The sequence below is a fragment of the Marmota marmota genome, unplaced genomic scaffold (genome assembly GCF_001458135.2).
Source record: "Marmota marmota marmota unplaced genomic scaffold, marMar, whole genome shotgun sequence".
Taxonomy (NCBI): domain Eukaryota; kingdom Metazoa; phylum Chordata; class Mammalia; order Rodentia; family Sciuridae; genus Marmota; species Marmota marmota.
In genome coordinates this window covers 724,274-737,515 of record NW_026000052.1, presented here as the reverse complement: position 1 = coordinate 737,515, position 13,242 = coordinate 724,274, and the positions used below count along the sequence as shown (strand labels likewise).

General features: G+C 50.4%; 1 protein-coding gene across 18 annotated transcripts in view; it reads right to left on the bottom strand.

The window, feature by feature from the left end:
- Pnpla7 (patatin like phospholipase domain containing 7) overlaps positions 1–13,242 on the bottom strand; it is a 69,765-nt gene that overhangs the window by 19,824 nt on the left and 36,699 nt on the right. For 17 of the 18 annotated variants that reach the window (XM_048813240.1, XM_048813244.1, XM_015505699.2 and 14 more), the window contains 3 exons: positions 13,118–13,231; positions 9,864–9,933; positions 3,753–3,902 (listed from right to left, as the gene is read on the bottom strand). In XM_048813240.1, coding sequence (XP_048669197.1) covers positions 3,753–3,902; positions 9,864–9,933; positions 13,118–13,231 — 334 coding nt within the window. The remainder of the gene's footprint in view (positions 1–3,752; positions 3,903–9,863; positions 9,934–13,117; positions 13,232–13,242) is intronic. The other variant, XM_048813246.1, reaches the window with a different exon arrangement.

Here is a 13,242-nt window from a genome sequence, read left to right as displayed (position 1 = left end):
CTGGGGATGTGGCTCAGTGGTTGAGTGCCCTGGAGTTCAATCCCTGGTACCAAAAGACAACAACCAAATTAGAAAATGGACCAGAGATGAGAAAGATACCTAACCTAGTGAATGTCAAAGTTTGGGCGTCCCCTAAAAGCTGCTGTGCTTATGCAGGAATGTTCACAGGTGAAACAACTGAGGCTGTGACAGCTGTAACCTCATCACCCCTCCTAGTGTGAGTGGATTGACTGGGTGGGGTCTGGGCCGATGGGGTGTGTCCTAGAAGGATGTAGCCTCCCTGCAGCCCCCAGCCCCTGGCCCTTTCCCTCACCCACCCCCTGTAGCCTGGCTGCCACAAGCTGAACAGCTTTCCTTCACCACCACATCCTTCCACCTTCTCACCTTGGGCCCAGAGCAGTGGAATCAGCCATCTATGGACTGAGACCTCTGAAACATGAGTCAAAATAAACTTTTCCTCTTCTAAGTCGTTCTTGTTGGCTCTTTTGGTCACAATGACTAACACACCAAGTAGAACTACAGATGAAAAGTAAGCACATGAAAAACACCAATGTGGTGTGTCAGAGAGAAATGCAGGGACACAACCAGAGTGGCCCAGAACTAACCCTGGCACTCCACGTGCTGGCGCAGACCTGCACTCTCTGCAGGGGGGATGCAAAGTAGCACAGCTACTCAGAAAAGACAGTTGGTTCTGCTTACAAAACAATGATCCAGCAGTCACACTCCTCAGTATTTACACCAAGGAGCTGAGAACATGCCCACACCAACCCTGTGCATGGGTGTCTACGGCAGCTTTATCATAGTTGCAAAACCTAGAAGCAGCCGAGCTGCCCTTGAGGAGGTGAATGCATAAAAAGGCAGTGGGACACCGATCACACCGAAGAGACATGAACTATCAGGCCATCAAGACATAAGGCAACATAAATGCATACCACTAGCCAAAAGGTGCCAAGAGGGTCACATGTGACCCACCTAAGAGGCGACACTGGGTGGATAGTGGAAAGACGATTGGCTGCCAGGCCTTTGGGTAGGACGAATGAGTAGGCAAAGCACAGAGGGTGCATGGGGCAGTGAGCACATCCCGAGGACACAGACACAACAATGGGGGCACACAGGATCCACCAAGTGCAAGCCCTGTGTGGGCCATGTGCTCCGGACAGTGGTCACGTGACAAGATCCAAGTCTATGGGGGTGCTGAAAGTGGGGCAGTCTGTGCCTTCCTCTTGATTTTGCTGTGAACCTAAAACTCATACAAAAACCAAACTCTATTTAAAAGGGGTAGGAGTTCCATCCCCCATTCCACAGCCTCAATTAGAAAATAAGCAAAAAGGACCGGGGTGCTGCTCAGTGGCAGTGTTTGCCTAACACAGCAGAGCCCTGGGCTCCACCCCCGGATCTGGGAAAGAAAGTAGAGAGAGGGAGGAAAGAGCAAGTAAGAAGAAAAGATGAACAGACACCTCACCAGAGAGGACACAGAGACAGCAAATAAGCACATAGAAAGTACTCAGCATCACTACCTGCCAGGGAGAAGCCACGCGCCTGGGAGAAGGGCTGAGACGAGCAGCAGGGCAACCTCAAGGCTAGCAAAGATGCAGGTTCCTGTCCCTGCTGATGGGATGCAGGACGGCGCAGCCATCTGGGCACACAATGGAACATACTCAGGGTACCCCTCACGCTCCTGGGCATTTATCCTGCAGAAAGGAAAGCTCACCTGCACACGCAAGCTGTTAGCAAGTGGTCCCAGTAGCTTTATTCAAAATACCCCTGAACTGGACACACCACCGCACAGCCTTCTGTGGAATGGCTAAAGAAACTGGAGCATCCACACAATGGACAGTTCTCACAAGAGAAAGAAAGCTGATCTCAAAGGCCACATGCTGAAGAGTTCCATTTTTATAACAAAACTTCAGAAAGGGAGGGCAGGGGAGGCCAGTGAGCAAGGTGACCAGAGAATGGGGGCAGCCCAAAGGGTCTCCTCAGTGACCAGCAGACTGGCACTGCTGCAGCACTCTGCAGAGACACGAATCCGACCATGGAGCTCACGAACGCCAGCCTCCTGGCCCTGGAGAGGCTCAGGTGCTGAGTGAGGCCGTGAGCCGAGGTGGGGCCTTTGGGAGACGAAGCGATCTCAAGGCCTCCGAGCCCACAGGAGATGAGCACCGTGATGGGCTCACAATCCATGAGCTTGGGGAAGAGCTTTGCTATAGCGTGAGCTCTCCTCTGCTTTCTGGCCACCGCGGGGTGAGCGCTCTGCTCTCATGTGCTCCCTGACACGACCTTCTTTCTGCCTCACCACAGGCCCAGAAACAAAAGAGCCAGTGATCATGCGCTGAGACCTCTATATCATGAACCAAAATAAATCTTTACTCTTTTAAGTTAATTTTATCAGGTATTTTTCTCAGAGCGACAGAAACATAACTATGCCATTATGTATGGTGTTACCACTGGGGGACATTGGCAACAAGTATGTGGGATCTTACCGTGCCATTTTGCCATTTCTTGTGAATCTATAATGATTGTAAAATAAAAGCTTTTTTAAAAAAGGAATGTGCTTTCCCGAAGCAACACATTCCATGTGCAACCTGAAGACAAGTCTAGCTGCATTCTGAGCAACCTGATCAATCTACTGGAAATGACAGGACTTCCTACACACATCCACAACACTGGTGAGGCAGAAATCAAGACTATAAGACAAGGCAGTTCTTGTTTATGTGTTTAAATTCTTCATTTTGAAAAAATAAGAATAATTTTTAAAAGTTCACTTTGAGAATAACTTTTAGATATTAGATATTTAAAGTGGCATCCTATAGATGTTTCTGCTGGCATTTACTTAATGTGTTCTATAATTAAAGTCTGTACCAGGCAGACAGCATTTCTGCACAGTATTGAAATAGATGCAATGTGGTCACAATATATTATTTTATGGTAATCAAACAATCCTGATGGGGTTTATTATTATATCTTCTTGCAGAAACAACCCTGTAACTTTCAGTTTAATCCCACCACAGATAATTGACTTCGTGTCATTGTGGTCACCACGATCACATAAAAACTTAGAAGAAGCCAAGCAGCATGGTCACTCCTGTAACCCCAGTGACCTGGGAGACACAGGCTCCAGGACTGCAAGCCTGAGGCCAGTGTCAGCAACTTAATTGAGTCCCTGTCTCAAAAAATAAAAAGGCTTGGGCACGGCTCCATGGTAGAAACTTGGCTAGCATGGCAAGGCCCTGGGTTCCATCCCCAGCACCAAAAACCAAACAAACAAAAAACAGTGCCAAGGAGAACACAACAACATGGAGTACCTTATAAATCTGGAAATTTCCAGGAGTTCTTGGAAATCTGCATTCTCCCTTTCTTGAGTCCCCAAATTCACCAGCTGTTAGGAATTTGCCTGTTTCTGAAGGACAATGGTCCCTGGATTCCATCCCAGGTATGACAGACCCCCAGTGCTGGCTGAAGAGTGGTAGATTTGTCCTGAGCAGCCAAGCTACCTGAGCCCAATCAAGGGCGTTTTCCACAGTCAGTCAGCTCCCTGCCACCCACCACAGTGTCTCCTCCCAGAGATGGGGGGTTGTGGGGGACAAGGAAGGCATCCTGGGGTCTGTGCTGAGGACTTCCATGGCATCCTACTGTCACATGCTCCTGTACCACTGTGCCTGCCCCGACCTGGGGAGCTGAGTCTTCAATGAAGGTCCCCTTGAGGCAGAGCCCTCCCCAGCTTGAGGTGGACCCCTCTCTCTGTATAAGCTTACCAATGGCACTGAGGGCATGCTGGAGCTCCAGTGCAAAGGTGGTAAGTGGCACGTCCTCAGACACGGGCATCGCAGCCACGGTGGACAGGTTGCCAGCTGGGCTACCTATGTCCCACTTGCTGCCTGTTGTGTGGAGCCCAAGCTGGTGGCCTGTGGAGCAGAGTGCAGCGTCAGCCTAGGAGGCCACAGCTGGGACAGCCTTAGTGTCTCCAAACGACACAGGCACCAGCCAGGACCAGGGTCTGCTCTGGGTCTTCCCAAGGACGATCAGCCCCTGGTTCAACACAAGGACTGATGTACTCCTGGCACTGGCTGAGGAAGGAGCCCACCCTGACCTCAAGGCTTGGAGATTCCGGGAGCAGTAGGCTTTAGAAAAGAATAAACTCAGGCAGGTGTCCTGTTCTGCCAGAACAGGGGATTCAGCCTTTAGACGGGCTCCTGCTGGAACGTTCCACCCCTCACTCTAGAAGCAGCATGAGCCTGGAAGGTTAGCAGGCATGTTACCTTTCATCTGCACATAATTTCCAGAACCCCTACCTACCTGCTCTGCACCCTGTCATGCCCTCTTCCATGGCTCATCTCTCTCCTGACTCCACCAACACCTCCAGAATGTGCTCTTCTCTGACTGGCCCCTCAGCAGTACCACCCAGTTGGCCACAGTGCTTTCCCACTGCATGAAGGAAGGGGTGCTGTGCAGACTGTGAAGGCTCAATCCTCTGCCTGTTTCTGCTGTGAGGCTGCAAAGCCCAGAGCCATGTTCCCAGCAGCTCACAGGCGGCACCCAGCTTCTGCCAAGGAGCCAGGCTCAGCAATGCTCAAGGTATGGAGGGTCGTCCACTCTCAGGCCACAGGGAGAGATGAGCATTCCGGGGAGGGAGCCCAGTGCTGGGCAGTGTCAGCCACAGAGTTTGCTGGCCCCTGGGAAGAGACCCAAGCCCTGGAGCAGGCGTGTTAATCAGCTGTTCCAGCAGGGCATCCTCCCAGAGCACATACTAGAGGGCCCTGTAAGAAAGGATGGGAGACCCCAGCAGTGTGGGCTGCATCTGCTCCTCGCCTACAGGGCTCTGTCCTCAGACGGGTGTGTTATAAGCCTATACAACTTTAGTGATAAACTGTGCAACAGTGGACAAGAAAGTGAAGCAAAGCAAGGCTTGTCACACGTTTTCCTCTTGGATCTGCTCCTCCCGGTGGACCCAGCCTCATCCACACCTGCCATCTGACCATAGAGCTCAGCCTGACTTCTCCATGTACCTACAGGTCCGGCTCCTACCACAAAAACCCAGGCCCGGGAGGCCCGTCTGTGCAGCAGGTCTCGGGTACCTGATGGTCTCCCTCTGAGGCCACACTCCCCACTGTGATGTCCCACCCTGTGAGGTTGTATCCTACCCACCTCCACCCCTCAGCTCAGTAGGCAGGTCCCCCAGACAGCTGGCCATGACACACAGCCCCCACAAGGAGGCACTGGGTACTGAGACTATCCTAGAGTCTACACTGATGCTTCCAAATGCCAAGTGGAAAGTCTGCCATCCTCAGGATAAAAGAGATACCTGATAAGTGATTTTAAACATCCACAGCCCCCTGCCAGAAGTACCACTGAGCAGAAATGGAGAAGAGCCTCCACCCCAGGCTGGACCTTGCTCTCGGTCTGGTCTCACAGAATCATTCGACATCAGCATTTCTCAGGGAAGCCCTTCCTTTCCTCCTTCCCAGGAACCTCAGATATCAGAACCCCCCCCCATTTTTGTATAGAACTGAAGGGGGCTCCAACATTAGCTTTGTGTAGCAGTTTCTTAGTCTTTAAGCAAGGTACTTGTCAAGTTCTGGCTCTGGCCCAAAGGGAGGTAAAACAGGCACACACTACCTGGCTGTCACAAGTGACCTGGCCACCTCCTGAGAGACTGGTCAACACTCAGCACCAGCAACCATCTGGTCCCAGCAGCTCACCACAGCCACCCCTGGCCTGAACCAAAGGTGGGAAGGTAGAGAGGAACTCTTCAGACTGGCGTGTATAGGCCTGGCCATGCAGGCACCAGCTGCAGTCCTCCAGAGGCATTGAGAGCTTGGATGGTGCACATGGCTAGCAGCTTTTATGCTGGTTCTGTGAGCACAGGACAGGGCAGACAGAGCAGCACTGCAAGGCCTTGGGGTTGGCTAACATCAGACCACAGTCCAGAAAAGTGGGCCAGGACATGAGCTGCAGGTGCACAGTGTCGTCTGCTGAAATACAAGGTTTAAATGGGAACAAAGCACTCAAAACCCAGCAGGGCATGGTCCAGATCACCAGGTGTACCAAGAGCAAGGAAAACCTGGACTAGAACAAGAAAAGTGCACCAGCAGACAAAATAGCCACGTGTCTCAGACGCTGGAATCATGTGACAGGGACAAGAAGGCAGCTAGACCAGTGATCACCAGCACTCCACAAACAGACCGAAACCAGAGCCCTCCCACAGCCTCCAGCAGGGCAAGGAGACAGAGGAAAGAAGAAGGGACCCAGGGCAGACCAAAAGAACATTCTGCCAGACATCAAAGAGAGAGACCCAGGGGGTAATGACAAAAGCTCTGGCCTGGAAGTCCTTATGCTTTCAGAAGAAGAGAAAGATTCAAGGTTGAAAAAAGGTTTTAAGAAATAAAGGCTAAAACCTTCCTAAATTTAGCATAAGTAAAAACCTACTAACTTAAGATGTGATAACCCCAACAGGATACACCCAAAGATATTCACGCCTAGACAGTTCAAAATCCAATTTACAAAAATTAAAGGCAAAAAAAAATTCTTGAACATGGATAGAAAGAATTAACACCTTACCTATTTGGGAACAATTTAAAGCCAGGTTGAGTGAGAACTAGAAAGTCTGGTGGTCCATTTTCAGAACACAGCATTTGGCTCCAATGTAAAATGGCTGGGGGTGAAGGACAGGGGTGGTGGGAGGGCAGGATGGACATTACAGGCAGGTAACATGGAGGGTAAAGATTCCCAGCCCCTTGACAGACAGCTGAGGAAGGGGCCCCCGACCAACAGAGATAACTGCATACGTGCCAAAATGCACTCCACCCAAGGGGACTCCCCTGCCATAAGAGAGCAGAGGGAGGTGGGGACATTTCTTTAAACAGCCCAATAGGAGACAGTAAAACCTAGGTGACGACACTAGGAAGAGTGTGCACCCCACAGCACTTAGCCAATGAGGAACCGGGGGGGGGGGGGAACTTGCACTCTCTGGGATAAAGTGCTGGTTTTAAGTGTGTACCTGCTCCCCAGATACCCGATCTCACAAGACCATCAGTAAAGCCTGGCCTTTTGCTGTTCCTGTGTTCTGGAGTCCATGCTTTGGGCTTGGACAGGTGACCATGTTTCTCACAGTGTGGCTTATTTACAATGTTGGGGTGAGAAGTGTTTCAGATTTGGGACTTATTCAGGTTTGGGGACATTTGATGGACTACCGGTTAAGCACCCCTGATCTGAAAATCCAAAATATTCTAGAATTAGAGATCTTTTTTAATGCTTCTTTAATTCTGAGTGTCATCACTCAGAGGACATGAGACAAAGTTTTTAAAGTGCTGAGTCACAGGGACCATCAAATCAGAATGCTACATCTAGCTAAACACCCCTTGAGATGAAGGTGAGGTAAGACAGCTACACATGGATGGAAACAAAGAAAAGTCCTGACCATTCACTTGCTCCAAAATAACTGCGAAGAGAGGCCCTTCCACAGGGGGAACTGCCCCTACAGACCCCCACCAGGGTGCAGGAGAGTAGCCAAGTATCACACACTGTTCCCTTTAGATTCAAAATGAGATGTGATGAGTGAAAGCAAAAGTGAGCACGGGTTGAAGGGCTCTCGATGATGTAGAGGTAGTAAGACAACATAGTGTAACAGGAAAGTTAATGTGATCCAGACAGGGATGAGGTGCTCTGATTACACTTGGTGGAACAATGCTGGTAGTAATAGACAAGTCAACAGTGAGGTGAACATAGGTATTGTGATGCCCAGAGTGACCACTGAAACTATCATTGAAGAGCCAGGGACAAGTAAAAACTGGATGCTTAAAAGGGCCACGCTGGGTGTGATGGCACATGCCTGTGATCCTAGTGACTCAGGAGGCTAAAGCAGGAAACATGCCAGCTGAAGTCCAGCCTGGCAAATCAGTGAGATCATGTCTCAAAAAAAATTAATCAATCAGATTTAAACTAAAGGTGGGGTGCCAGGAGCTGCCACATAGGAAATGAGCGCCCGTTAGTCCTGAGTGATGAGAGTATGGAGATATGGCCAGCCAGCCCTGGGCTGTGTGGGTGTGAACTGTAGGCACTGAGTGTACAGGGTGGAGGAACCGACATGGTCCCTGTTTTGGGGAAGGCCTCTCTCTGGTCTCTTCACTCACCCTACCATGATCTCCACACAGCTCATGAGATGGGTGTGGCCTCCCTAGATGTCAGTCAACCTGCTGACAGCAGACATCAGGAAGCTAGACTCAACCCCCTTGAAACCTGACCTCTTGCCTCATTTGAATGGCTTCTTCCCAATAAAAGGGTACGCGTGCTCTCTCTCTCTCTCTCTCTCTCTCTAAGGACCCCTATGGTCAGAGAGCCATCACAGGACCCAAAGAAAAAGTTATTTATCTGTCTCTGTGTGATTATTTCGTGCAGCCCAGTTCACCTGGAATGACCCTGAGTGTTTTAGTCATGGAATGCAACGCAACAGTGAGGGATGGGGGGAATAGGAAAATTTACAAAATGGGAAAAATAAATACTGATAAAATAATTACATTAGCTATAAATGGTCAAAACACACAAACCAAAAGGTGAAGACCAGGGGCTGGGGATGTGGCTCAAGTGGTAGCGCGCTCGCCTGGCATGCGTGCGGCCCGGGTTCGATCCTCAGCACCACATACAAACAAAGATGTTGTGTCCACCGAAAAATAAATAAATAAATATTTAAAAAAAAAAAAAAAAAAGGTGAAGACCATAAGAAGGGATGACAAGAACAGGATCCAATGATACGCTCCCTATGAGAAACTGACTTCAAACAGATTGGTCCCTCCCCAGCTGAACTTGCCTCATGCCTCCCACATTCAGTCAAATGGAACCTCGGAGTGTGACTTTATTGGAAACAGAGCTTTAGAGATGTGATCAGATGAGGGTGAGGTCAGCCTGAAGTGGACCACAGCATCACTCTTGCCGCCTCTGTGCAACATACCTTTCCACTGGCTTATCCCTTTCACACACACAGTACTGTGCACAAGCCACAGCAGTGGTTCAAGACATAATCTCTGCCATCATGCAGCTCGTGGGACAGTGCAGGCAGAGCCCACGGACAAGCCAGCTAGGAAAGCTGGTGGAGAAGGAGGACTGAGAACAGCAGGCATTGATGGGGAGGTCAGGAGGTGGTGCTGAGCATTGGGCTCAGGAATGCAGAGGGGTGTGCTCCAGGCAGGGGGCAGGGAGGTGAGGGCAGGCAGGTGAGGACCATGTGCCTGGTGTGCACAGAAGAGGGAGAAGCCCTGAGGCAAGTCTGTTGACCAAAGAAGAGCTAAAGGGCAACACCCCAGTTCTCAATGTCTAGAGTCCAGGGAAAGGGAACAGCCCCAGAAACTAAAGCCAACAGTGGCTCCTCAAAAAAGCACATGCTCAGAGATAGGAGAGGAAAATAAGCTGGAGTCCTTTCACCATCTTTCCACGCTTGGCATAGGACAGAAAGCAGCCTCCAACTAGCCCACTCCCTGGAGCTTCACCCTATTTCCTTTTTTTAATGGGCTAACAAAAATAGGAGGAAGGTACCTCCCAATTCTGTCCACACACAGTGGAGCTTCCCTCACTGCTGCCCACATTGAAACACATTTCAGCAAAATTTTCTGTCACTGCCAAAGCCTAAGCACACTGACTCTACCCACCCTCTTCAGTCACACTGGTGGGAGCTCTGCAGCCTTCCTGGAGGTTTGGGCAGCCCTGCAGTCTGTGTGGTCCAGTGTGGGACTGTGTTTGGTGAGTGGGCTCTGTAGGGGCCTAAGGCTACACAGGGCTGGGCTCTGAGGAAGGGAGGGGCTGTGCCCAGAGTGGGTAGGGAAGCAGGAAGGGCCCTTGAGGCAGGTCTCTAACACCACTGTGTGGGGCACACCCACCTGTCACAGATCCCTGCTGGAGGTTTCCCAGGATCTTCTCTCCCAAGAGATGAATCAACCGAGTCACCACCTAGGGGCACAGAAAGATGAGAAACCTCAAACAACATATTTTTAACAGTGAAAGCTGGCAACTAAAGACTGCACAGTGATGCTCGAATCAGGCCTCAGGCCCTTTCGAAAACTGTCACAGACTGGAAATCACCGTCAACCAGGGATGACCAGAGGCTCCCTTCTGCAGACCATTATCCTTCTAGTTGCCAGAGAAGCAGTTCACTCTGAGGACAGCCCTGGGAGCCAGGGGCAGCAGGTGAAAGAGGCATATCCCCTGTGATCCCAAGCCTGCTCTAGAACAGGCAGACACCCCAAGGCAGCTGCCCTGATCTCAGGGCAGGATGAGGATCGACTGCCAGGGCCTCCTGAACTGCAGGCTCATCTTGGTCAGGTGCAATGTGCTCCTGCATGGACGTCCCACTCCAGGGGGACAGATGGGGATGTGGACTGATATATGATGATGCCCAGTAATTACTACATTTTAGACACGATAGTTATTTGGGGTTATATTAATATTAACATTTTTAATGTTGTAGACTAGTGTATTTAAGGACTGAATGTCAAAATATCTACAACTTTTCTGTAAGAATTAATTTTAAATTGACAAATGAAAATTATCACAATATATCATTTATTTATTTATTTATTGGTGCTGGGGATTGAACCCACAAACGCTCTACTGCTGAGTTACACCTCAGTCCTTTTTCTTTTGAGACAGAGTTTTGCTAAATTGCCAAGGCTGGGCTTGAATTTTCGATCCTTCTGCCTAGACCTCCAGAGCACTGGAATTTCAGGATTCCTATTATGGAGACAGGGGCAAAGGTCAGGCAGTCTGTGTAGGTAGTGAATGATAGGGATTAAGAGGGTGAGGACCATGTAGGTAATGAATGATGGGGGTCAAGAGGGTTATCAGAACAATAGGTTGCTCAGGGTTACCCTCCTTGACTGTGCTCCTCACCACTCTGGGCTGCTAACAATTAACCTCTGCGCTCCTGCTCCCCGTCATGTGTAGGGGAAGAAGAGAAGACAGTGATTAAAGGTGGGGGATTCTAGGGCCTATAAGAAAGCAAGTAGCACCCCCTCCAGACTCTCACTCTCCGGAGGAGTCCATCTCTAGTGTCTACCACTTTCTTAAATAAAACTTGCTCTCTACCCTGGTCTCTCCCCAATTCCAGCAGCCACAAGAAACACACACTCCTGGATGGTTTGGAAGCCAGTCCCAAGCAAAGCATTTCATGATACACAAACATTAATAACTGAATATGGTTCTCTAAAACATAAGAGCCTTTAAAAACAACCATAATTGTCACAATTAAAAATTGTCACAACAATAATTCAAAGTGAAAGCTGATTTTAAAAAAGATTATTTCTTTCTTTTAAATTTTTTTTTTTTTTTTTTTTTTTTTTTTTTTTTTGGTGCTGGGGATTGATCCCAGGGACTTGTGCATGCGAGGCAAGCACTCTGCCAACTGAGCTATATCTCCAGACCTTAAAAAAGATTATTTCTGTATCAAGTGACAAAGGCTCAAAACAGGCCAATAAGTCTGTGAATGGGTTTCAGCATCTTCAGTTACTGGGAGATGCGAATCCATACCACAGTGAACACCCACTTTCCGCCCACATTGTGCTGGTGTGGCATGGACAGCAAGGCTCGGGCCCCACCACACAGGCTGCAAAGCACACAGCAGCAGTGGAGAGCTGTCTGCAGTTCCCCAACACACACCTCCACTGTGACCCAGCAGTTCCTCAAGAGAAAGAGAGCATTGTCCCCACTGACTCTCACCACCACTGTGTGGGGCTGGGCTTAGCTCAAACTGGAAACATCCAACACCTCTCAGTTGAAGAAGGGACCAGTGGGGTGCACAGTGGAGAAGCCATACAGAAGGCTGTGCTCTGTGCTAGGTCACATGCAGGAGATCCTGGGACGATTTTTGAGGGCGAGTGCAGGGGGCTGATGGAAGCACCTCACCAAGGGGCTTCCTGTGGTGGAAGGCTGAGGGCCCTTCCCCATGAACAAGACACAGCCCAAGGGGAGAGCCCACCATTATGAAGGGGATGCTGCTATAGACCAGGGAAGAGGCACTGGGGTTCTCAGGACTGCATGGACCCCTGCCAGCTTACACACTCTCAGGGGCTGCTGAGGCTCAGCTTGGCCACAGAAGACGAAGGCAACCCAGCAGTGTGCAGCCTAGGTGTGGGCAAGAGCAAAAGCAGACAGCCATGGCCTACTGTGAGGAGCAGCAAGGCCAGAAGGCCAGAGACAAGGAGATGGGGAATGCCATGGACCCACGGGAGTGGTTGTGAGTATATTCAGGCCACCAGGGAGCAGTCACAGAGGAGTCAGCCAGTGGCCAAGGCAGCCTGCTGTCTCTGGCTTGGGACCCCAGTTGCGCATGGGGTACAACAGGGTTGCATGGCCATGCTGACAGGAGCCACCATCCAGGATAGCAGTGACCACCCTCTTCCGTGGATGGGCCATCAGTTCATCCTGACTGGCCAATGCTTACTCATCCTTAAATGGACAACTATAGTATCCCTGGTCATGGTTGCTGCCTGAGGCCCCTGGGGATTCAAGTCCAGGTCACTATATAAGCTACCATCTGGCAGGAGTACCAGTTGGGAATAGGGCAGACAGGACCCTCTGGTAAGCCCCAGCTGAGGGAGAGGCCCTGGCTTGGGCAGGTGGGGTGGCCTGGGGCGAGGCCCTAGGAAGTGGAGGGCCACACCCTCCCGGCCTTACCATTTGCTCTGGAATGGACAGACTGACTTGGCACATACTTCATAGCTGGTTGAAGATCACAGATCTAAATGTAGCTTCTCAGTGGCCAGGCACCTAGTACTCCCTTGCTACTGCCTCTGGTCAACTCTGAATCTGAGGTCAGGTTCTCTCCATGTCTGATATCCTCATGACTCACATATAGGGAAGACAACCAGAACAAGCAGCTATGACACCTCCCTGAGGTGCAGCGCAAGTGCCCTCACTATGCTGCAGGGCTGTGGGGCTGCAAACTCTACCTACCCTCTCCAAGCCCCACCCCACCTGCCCAAAGCTGCCTGGTGAGAGCCCCAGCCCCACAGACATGCCTTCCTATCACTTTCCTCATGCCATCCCACCTGCTGCTCCAGGTCAGATCTGTCTGCACTTGATTAAATAATCATCTGGCCTCAAGGCAAATGCAACAGGGGCCCTGTACCACCTTTACCTGTGGATATCTGCGCTTGATAGACGTCAGGGCTCCTGCAGGCAGCTTGGCCAGTTCTGAGTCCCGAACAGCATGCACCGTGGTTGCCCTGGCCTGATGGGTCAGCGTCTCCACCTGAGGAAGAG